Raw genomic sequence first — 10,369 nt, forward strand, 5'->3', positions numbered from 1 at the left:
GCTAAAGGCTTTGACGTACGGATAAAAACTCCTACACTAAGCAAAACTGATCAAGTTCCAATAACATTAACCCTCCTATGCAATAGGGAGGGGGAGAGGGCTAAAAAAAGGGGGAAAGTAAAGATGAGGAAGTTGAAAGGCAAAGGGAACCAAAGCCAGAAACTAAATGTAACTGCAAAGCAAAAATAGTCTTCTCTTATGATAAAGGCATGAAAGTATGGAAGATGACGCAATTTTGGGAGGATCATACTCACAAAATGGTCGATCCAATACACATGCCTTTTATGAGGTAAAGGAAAATCCATTTAATATTTTTTCGTAACTGCAAACCCTCTCCTATATTCACTTTCGAAAATGATAAAGCCCTGTCACAATGGTAATATGACACTCTTATGTGTCATGAATATATTTGAAATTAAAATATTTAGATTTTATAACCTATGTTACAAAAAAAGGTAGAAAAATCTTAATATTTTAATTTACAAATTCAATAATGTAATTTTTAATTACAAAAAAATAATCATAATTTGTATAGGAAATTAGAAAAAATACTTTTAATTATTTATATGATATAAGAAATTAAAATAAAAATTACATTTACTAAACTTAGAAAATTAAAAATACAGTTCATTAGATAATAAATATTAGGAAAAGGTATTTCGTCTCTATTGCTTTATTGGTATTGTTCTTTCACCTTCATCTTTCCGGCAAAAAGTGTTCTTCAATGGGCGATTGGGCGACCAACGGCTTGGAGATGATCCAACGACACATAAATATATTATTAGATTATAAATTAGTGTAATTTTTAAAATTAAATTGATGTATTTTTTTAGTTGCACGAAAATATATTATTAGATTATAATTATAATTTTTTAATTTGTAATTTATAAGATAAAAGTAAAATATATTTTTATAAATATAATAAATATTCGCTCCTTTTTGTACCAATGAAACGTCGACACGTAAGATTGCGACAACTAAATGTGTCGCAACTTGCGACCTATATCATCGCCCATTCACTTTTTCTGTATGACATCCTATGTTATCAATGCTTTTGAATTTGTTTTTGAGGGAACAATACTTTTTAAAGTAGTATTGTTATCTGAAGTTTTATTCATGCGATTGGTATTTGGTAATAGAGCCTGAATACCACGTGCTAATATAATTTTCACATTATCATTGCAGAAGTTACAAGGAACGCCCAGATAAGCATGAAGAAGAAATAGAGCAAATGCGTTTAGCAGGGACTCCTACTTGTGGAATTTACCGAAATTTAGTTGCGATCCATGGTACTCATGAAGTTCTTGGATATAGTCGTAAATCCCTGTATAATTACTGTGAGTTTCTAAGAAAGAAAGAGGGGGGGGGGATAAAGATGCAGAAACTGTCATGGCGTATTTACTTGGAAAGCAGCAAAATAACCCGTCTTTTTTTGTAGAGTACACTCAAGATGAACATGAACGTTTAGATAAACTTTTTTGGTGTGATGGACAGTCAAGGAATGACTACAAAGCATTTGGACACGTCCTAGCATTTGACACTACTTATAAATGCAATGCCTACAGGAAGCCCTTTGTGGTACTTGTTGGGGTTAATCACAACAGAAAGACAGTAGTCTTTGGATGTGCTTTGATTGTGGATGAGAAAACGGAGTCCTTCGTTTGGGTGTTGAACCAAATGATTAAAGCTGGAGAAGGTTTCAAACCACTTACTGTCATTACAGACGGGGATAGGGCAATGGCATGTGCAATCAAGGAGGTGCTTCCAGAAGCAAGGCATAGACTATGCTTGTGGCATCTCATGAGGAACATACAAGGCCACGGTCAGAATGGTTTTTCAAGTGGATTCATGACATGTGTCAACAAGTGTCATACAATAGAAGATTTTGAAGTGGCTTGGAAGGAGCTAATAACTCATCACAAGGTAGAGGGAGAGAAATGGGTGGAAGAACTTTACGACTCAAGGGAAAAGTGGTCGGAAGCACACATGCGAGGATATTTTTTCGGAGGTATGGCCATGTTGTTTATTTAATGATGTTTTTTATGGGTGGTAAATACCAGTATGAAATTTTAATTATCTCTTCTAGTGTTCTCTTTTGTGCACAGGGTTATATGAGATAATTACCCGTATGAATTTTCCTATTGATGTATTGTCTAATTTTTTTCTTCTTTTTTTGGTTTATTTTCCCTTTAGGAATGAGAAGCACCCAGAGATGTGAGTCAATGCATTGCGTCCTGAAAAAATTGATGAATAATAAAGTAATGCTTTACAAGTTTATCATGTTATACGATCAGGCAATTGAACAACGAAGATTTGATGATAGGGAAGATGAGTACAAGAACATTCACGAATTTCCACATGTCCCAAAGGGAGATTGTTTTCGTGACCTCCAAATTGCAGCAGCAAATGTCTACACAAAGGCATCTTTTATGGTTGTAAAGAGAGAGATGAAGAGAGAGTCCAACTATGTTGTGATGAACTGTGACCAACCAGAAAAGGGCAAGAAAAAGGACATTGTAACTTATCATATTCGTGATGTCAGAACAAAGGCAAAGTTTGTTGCCGTTCATGATGACACGCATAAGAGCATGTATTGTTGCTGCTTGAAGTTGGAATCAATTGGATACCCTTGTCGCCACATGTTTGCAGTAATGAAATATAAAGGAATGAAGGAAATACCTCCTGGATGCATCGTACAGAGGTGGTTAAAACTTGCAAAGGCCAATTATGCAAAAGATCCAACTGATGAAAATAAAGAAGACGATAACAGTAGAGAGACAATTGCAGCAAGGCGTGCGCATTTGTCTTACATCTTGAAGCCAATTATAGACATTGCAGTTCGTTCTGCTGACACGTACACTGAATTGAAAGAGATGTTTGGGAAACTAACACTGTCCGTAAAAGAAAAGCTAGGCGGAGGTTGTAACAGTGATACTAAAGAGAAGAAGCCCCTCCTTGGAATTGGAAACCCAGAAGTTGTGACGAGTCAAAAAGGTTTATCAAAGAAACGGAAGACACCGCTGAAGCCTAAAGGTGGAAGATAATCAGCAAAGACCCCGAATAAGTTTGACTTGAATGCCACGCCAGAACCCTCGCCTACAAAGAAAGATGCGGCAAACACAGCTACTGAGTCGCCTTCATTATCCAACTTGGTTAGTAAACATGCTCCAAATACATACACTAGAGGCCTTGCAGAGCAGGTAATTATTAATTCTCTCCACCATTTGTTGTTCCAAATAACCATAATCGATCATAAGATAATCAAGTTTTATGTTCTACACAGGATTCTAAAACGAATGAATGGGATCAAATGAGAGATAATCCAGAAGAATATGATTGGGATCCAAGTGAATTTTGGTAGCCAAAAATCAAAAGCATGATACATCGCAAAATTTTATTCTTTTTATATGTATTTATTAGAAGTTAACGGAAAGACATACAAATTTTAGAATCTTAATCTTGCTTACTTTGTTTAAGGGAAAGTTGTTGTGATTTATTATTTAAACTAATTTTAAGCCCGTGCGATGTACGGAACTCTCTGTTAATTATTCTTTAGTTTGAACAACCATTATATATTCAAGTTTCTTTTGCTAATTAACTATTCAACTCCGTAACATTGTTGTATCATTTTATAGGGTCATCCAAGAGAAGGAGTACGTAGGTAGAGTATACCGTTTACATTGACAACGTAATTATAAAATCCAATAATTGTATGTACAAAATATGTTAGAAAACATGCATAAGCATAATGTTTGTATTAAACTTTAAACATGTAGGGAACAAAAATCAATCTAATAAAAATAAATAAAATGAATAAGATAAAAATAAAAACAAAGTGACCAATAAAATATTCATGAACATGTTGCCAAATTAGTGAAAGGATGAGTAAAATAAAGTTGCCAACTACTTAGTCCTACACTCCTTGTAATCCCCCGTAATTTTATATATTTTGTTTATATATTTTAACGTATATTAATACATTTAAATATAATTTACGGATTTCAGAAATGAATGTGTAATTAAAATATAATTATTTTATTTCATTTTGAATAATTTTAATGATTTATGAAATCAAAATGTATTTTTGAATTTTACGTTAAAACGAATTCGAATTTCGAAATCACGTTCGATTGAAATTAGCAAGCAACCCTAACCATTTCGGATTCAATAACCTAAACCCTACTCCTAGCCCAATTGGGTAAAAGCCCAAACCAATAAAAATACTCCCTCCCCTTTCCTAATGCACGTGAACCCAAAGAAACACAAAAAAAAAAAAAAAAAACCTCCTCTTGCTCCTTCACTGTTCACGTAACAAGCACCAAACCCTCAACACCCTCCTCCTTGCTGCCGCTGCTCACGCCGCCGGACCCACCAGCACGTCACCGGCATCCCGTCGCCACTGGTAACGCCCACCTTCTCTCTTGTCGTTCTCTTTCTCTTGTTCGTTTTCTTGATCTCCTCCTCAACCGGTTCTTGTTCTCGCACAGCACCACCACCACGCTGAGCGCTCGTGGTTCGGCAATAACCGCCGTCCTCGTCGTCCACCCTTGCACGGTAGATTCCTCCTCCTTATTTCCGTTCTCCCGTCGTGTTTTCCTTTCTTTCGTTTCCTTTTCATGGCTCTCAAACCATGCCTTGATTGTTTTGCCAGCAACACCACCTCGCCGCACCGCCGCGTGCCGCCCAGCCTTCCTCGCCGCACCGCCGCGTGCCGCCCAGCCTTCCTCGTCGCCGGCAGTTCTCCCCCTTCCCTTATTCGGTTAAACCCTTAAACCCTAGACTAATTGAATGTCTTAATTATATATATTTTTAGCTTAAATTATGATTCTTGAATTTAGATTATAAGTCTCATGGTTTAATTTGCAAATTTCAGATTTTTACACGTGCGTAATTGAATTATTAATTTTCAGATTCGTATATTATAATTTAAACAATATTATTTTATTTTCAGATTATATAAATGCATTGAAATATTAGTTTTTTGATTGATTAAAGTATGAAATTCAAGGTTTTTATGATTGTAAATCATGGTAGGTCGAGTATGGATTATTAAATTTGTTGTTTCAATGTACTAGGGACGTAGATTGACCATGGTGAAGCTTTTAAATGAATCTATAGTGCGGAAAATTTAAAGTACGATGTTTGCAAAAGTTTTCAACGAATTTCAATAACTAATTCAACAATTATGATTCTAGGAAATCAAATGTTTAAGTTTTGATATTGGGGAAAGTTCTAAATATGCTTAGGATGCAATTAGAATGCTTTATTATGGTTGTCAATGATCAGAAATTGATTGAGATTATTTATTGGTTGTTTTAGGCGGAGAATTCTCTTTAGGCGACTTTTGAAAGTGTTAAAGTGGCCTATCAGTTTGTTTACACAAGGTACGTACATACCTGTGTGCTTGGAATGTGTGCTAATTGTTGAAACCATGTGTATTATTGATGAACCTGGTTATGTTAATGTTGTTGATGAACTTAGTCGGGTTGAAACTGCATGTTTGATACTGTTGGATGAACATATTAAACCTTTATTGCATTTTGAGGATTTTAACATGTTAGTATGGAAGATTGATGCAAACATGTTTGATTGGGAACGCTAGATTGTTTAGTATATAATTCAGATCAGTTAATTGTTGTTCCCTTTTTAGCTTTTCACTACTTTATGAGGGCGGAGGACCTCATTTAGTAAGTTGAAACCTTATACCCATATTCAGGGGTTAATTAGTATTAAAGAAAAGATTGGAGTTAATTGGAATGAGTCTTGTTAGATGCCTTTGTGATCACTTACTCAATTCCAAGATAAAAACAGTTATAAATAAATGTGAGTTGCATGCCTTATGTGATTGTTGAGTCATAACAGGGTGTCAATTTGTAAATCATGTAAAGTGAAACTGAGTAGCAATAGCTTTAGACTGTGCACGTCTAAAGTGACGGACAAACAGGAGTTGGGGTTCATGGTGGTAGCCCATGGCCTTTCATTCGGACCGGATTGATCACCGCGTCCTATTTTCAGTCAAACGTTCCTCGATATCGCAGGTCACTGAGGTTACGGAGTCGCGCCCGTACCTCGCCTAGCTAGAAAACTCGGTCCATTGCCTATTTAAATTAAAATAATGTTATTGTTATAAAAAGTCTAGTCCAGTCTAGCTTAGTCTAGTTAGGTATGGTCGTTAGATTATCATGCTTTGTTTGCCCTTAATTATGTTTAATAGTATCATGTTAGGATTTTTATTGCTTTAGTATGTAGTACTCAGCCTTGCTGATTACGTGCTTGTTTGTGTGTGTTGATCATGGCTATGCCTTATTGATCCTGTGATGACCCATTTCTGGTGAGCAGTCTCTAAGGATCAATAAGCATTGCCCATCTACAGGTTTGAAGATGATGCATCATTGGGATCGGGATTAGAGAGCTTGTAGTTCTATTTGTTTAATTAAGTGATTCAATTTGTTAACTTGAATTTGAAACTTGTCGTACTATTCGTATTTCCTTATTTCAGTTAATTGTTTTGGACCTAATATGTAATAGATTAATTATGAACCCAAAAGTTAGTTTTATGTTTTCCGCTGCAAAATTCTGAATAAGCCGTACGTTTTTACACGGGCGATAATACTTTGATAATTCCCTACAGTTATATTTAAAAAGAGGTTATTTTAGAAAATGGGAATTGTCGGGGTGTTACAAAGTGGTATTTTTGAGCTAAAGGTTTTACTGACATTTCGTGTCTACCTTTTATATCTTAGGCGCCTAACCAACTAATTAGTTATGTAAAAGTAATTTCACACTAGTGAATAAATTTAAAGTTATTAGCTAGAAATGTTTGAATTTATTTTAATATTGACTCTTGAATCGTGCTTTGAAATACGTTTTTATGCGAATAAATGTATTTCGATTCTTTTGAAATTTAAATTAATATTTCAAAAAAAAAAAAAAAAAAAAAAAAAAAAAAAAAAAAAAAAAAAAAAAAAAAAAAAAAAAAAAAAAAATTTTACTGCTGCTGCTGCTACAGTACCGTAAAAAAAAAAAAAAAAAAAAAAAAAAAAAAAAAAAAAAAAAAAATTATTTAGTTATTTATCGTTTAATAATTATTCTTTTAATCAATCTAATTCTTATAAATCATTCTTGTTTATCCTTTTATGCTTCAATGTTGCATATACTATGATTATTTTGAGAGTTGGGTAGTATAGGAAAAGGCATATAGAATAGAAGCATTGTGCATGCATTATGTCAACATGATTGTAATTTCTCTACCTGCTAACTGTCGTGTCTTCCCTATGCATTGCGATTGATATATATATTCTTACTTATTGTGTATTGTGGGATCATACGGTAAGTGAGAGTACTAATTACTAACATAGAAACTATGTTTAATTGTTATAGATCACTAATCATGTCTGGCATACAAGGAAATAGAATAGGGAGCAATTCTAACCCTATTGTTCTAAGCGATGATGAAAATGAAATGGATTACGAGTCTGACATTAACAGTTACACCAGCCATGAACTTGTTTTGCGTCGAGTTTTAAGAGCAGGAGAACCTGATAGTGATGATGAAGCCCTTCGTGAATTTGATCGTGCTAGAGGGCAAACTAGAGTCGATATTTATCAAGCTGTTTTGAGACCTGAAAGCGATTCGGAGCCTGAGTTTGAGCATGAATTTGGGTTTGAGTTCGAACAAGAATTTGAGTTTGAATTCGAACATGAATTGGAGGTTGAACCTGAGTTTGAGTTTGAGCCCGAACATGAACCTGAACCTGAGCCTGAGCCTGAGGAAGCTAATCATCAACTTCAAGGTCTACGAAGATCCTCTAGGCCAAGAAAAGAAGCTTATTATTTTGATATGGATGACGATGATGAACTTAAATATGAGTTATTCACCCTAGAAGGTTATAGCGAATCAAAGGACAAGTCTGATGACGTTTCCCTTTAGCTTTGCTTACATATTTAGTTGTGTGTGAGAAAAATGTTGGACAATCCGCCCAACCATAGTTTATGTTATATCGTAGAACCTTTTTACGTCATTTTGAGAACAGGTGTGTGTTAATATTTAGGATTGTTATTGACATTCTTCTGAGGAATAAAAGCTAGATTATTGACTATCTAAAAGATCAGAGTTTTACGGGCACGCAAATGGAATGTTTTCTTCTTTTATTCTAACTTATTATTCGTGATGATTGAAGTTATTCCTTGTCTCTCAGTTGAATGTTTTGCATGATTGTTCATTTCGTGTGCATTTTGAATGTTAATGTGATATTGCATTGCTAGAGGATAATGTAAGTAAAGTTTCGAACTTGAACTAGAGCATATTAATTTCAGGTCGCGCTCTAGGATGGCCAATAATAGTGACCTAGCTGCTGCTATTCGCCTCTTGGCGGAAAAACTAACCCAGGAAAGAACTGAGCGTCCCGATTCTGCAGGGGACATGTTTGAAAGGCTTGCGAAAGTTAAGCCACCATACTTTAAGGGGCAGGCAGACCCCACCTTCCTTGAAAACTGGATCAGGGAATTTGAGAAACTATTTGGGGCGGTAAACTGTCCTGAGCATATGAAAGTAGGCCAAGCTGTCCTCTACCTGAAAGATGAGGCCGACCTTTGGTGGAGGGAAAATGGCACTAGACTAAGCGCTGCTGAGGGATTCAATTGGGATTCTTTTATTGTTGCCTTGAGGGGGAAGTTCTATCCTCCTTTTATGAGGAAGCAGAAAGCCCAGGAATTTATCAACCTTAGGATGGGGAATATGACCATCGCTGAATACTACAGTAAGTTTATAGCTTTGTCGAGGTTTGCACCTGAGGTGGTAGCTACTGAGGAACTAAAGGCTCAGAGGTTTGAACAGGGGTTAACCGATGAAATCCAACTGGGATTAGGCGGGGAAACCTTTACGTCCTTAGACATTGTGTATGGGAGAGCTGCCCATATTTATGGCCTGCAGACCAGGAGGGACAAAAAGAACATTGTTGTTGGGGATAAAAGGAAAGAGTTTAATGCTGGGGGAAGTCAGGGGAACTTCAAAAGGAATAGAAATGGAAATGGGGATGGTAATGGTAATGGCAACTTTCAGGGAAGGAATAACCAGGGGAATAACTACACCAACAAAAACCAGCCTAACAGAGTGCATCACTGTAAGATGTGCAACAACAATCACCCTGGGAAGGACTGTAAGGGGGAATTGGTGACTTGCAACTACTGTCGTAAGAAGGGGCATAGAGAGTATGAGTGCTTTACAAAGCAGAAGAGAGAGCAGAATGGTAGTGGGAGTAGTAACCAAGGGAAACCAGGGTTTAACCATTCGGGGAACCAAGGTTCGAAGCCTGCTGGGGCACCAAACAACCAGGGAAACCAAAACAAACCTGCCAATGGAAACAACAATAACATCAAGGCTCCCGGAAAGCTGTTCGTAATGAGTAGAAATGAAGCTGAACGTTCTGCAGACGTAGTTTCGGGTACTTTCTCTATCAACTCCTTACCTGTTAAAACATTGTTTGATTCAGGGGCAACATATTCTTTTATTTCGACCTCTATTGTTAAAAATTTGAAGTTAGTAGATTTTGAGGCAATTGATTCACCTGTTAGTATGCCTAATGGTGCAACAATAAGGTGTACGAAATTATTTAAGAACTTGCCTTTGAAAATAAAAGATTGCACTTTTCCATCTAATTTGATAGAATTTAGTTTGGGGGACCTAGATGTGATTCTGGGGATGGATTGGCTAAGCTTATACAAGGCCAGGATAGACTGCGAGATTCAGAAAGTAAGCCTAAAGAACCCTACTGGGAAATCAATATCATATAGACGTTTTGGGAAGTCTGGGAACTTTGGGGTGATCTCCGCATTACAAGTGAGGAAACTGGTCAATAAAGGGTGTGAACTATTTTTCTGTAGTGTCCAAGATGTGAGTAAGAAAGTTGGGGTAGAGATAGGGGATGTCCCAATCGTAAGAGAATTTGTAGATGTATTTCCGGATGAGATTCCGGGTATGCCACCGGCTAGAACCCTTGAATTTACCATAGAATTAAATCCCGGAACTGCACCTATATCCAAAGCACCTTATAGGATGGCACCCCCAGAAATGAGTGAGTTAAAAATACAATTGCAGGACTTGTTCGACAAGGGGTACATTAGGCCTAGTGCATCACCGTGGGGAGCTCCAGTATTGTTTGTCAAAAAGAAAGATGGGAGTATGCGGCTATGTATTGATTATAGGGAGTTGAACAACGTAACAATCAAAAACAAATATCCTTTGCCTAGGATAGATGACCTGTTTGACCAGTTGAACGGGGCAAGTGTATTCTCAAAGATTGATTTGCGTTCGGGATATCACCAATTGAGGGTAGCTGAAAAAGACATTCCTAAGACTGCATTTAGGACT

The 10,369-nt window shown here is 36.4% G+C and overlaps 1 protein-coding gene and 1 long non-coding RNA gene across 2 annotated transcripts; both read left to right on the forward strand.

The window, feature by feature from the left end:
- Nucleotides 1-1,389: 1,389 nt before the first annotated feature.
- Nucleotides 1,390-3,044, forward strand: LOC130469721 (protein FAR1-RELATED SEQUENCE 5-like). Its single transcript, XM_056839163.1, has 3 exons — nucleotides 1,390-2,008; nucleotides 2,106-2,176; nucleotides 2,295-3,044. The coding sequence occupies exons 1-3, from the start codon at nucleotides 1,390-1,392 to the stop codon at nucleotides 3,042-3,044; spliced, it is 1,440 nt and encodes a 479-aa protein (XP_056695141.1).
- Nucleotides 3,045-4,268: 1,224 nt separating this feature from the next.
- Nucleotides 4,269-6,699, forward strand: LOC130469054 (uncharacterized). The gene is made up of 5 exons (XR_008929433.1): nucleotides 4,269-4,402; nucleotides 4,488-4,554; nucleotides 4,652-4,759; nucleotides 5,320-5,384; nucleotides 6,340-6,699. It is a non-coding gene; the product is annotated as an uncharacterized lncRNA (long non-coding RNA).
- The last annotated feature ends 3,670 nt before the right edge of the window (nucleotides 6,700-10,369 follow it).

Source organism: Spinacia oleracea, chromosome 3, assembly GCF_020520425.1.
Source record: "Spinacia oleracea cultivar Varoflay chromosome 3, BTI_SOV_V1, whole genome shotgun sequence".
Taxonomy (NCBI): Eukaryota; Viridiplantae; Streptophyta; class Magnoliopsida; order Caryophyllales; family Amaranthaceae; genus Spinacia; species Spinacia oleracea.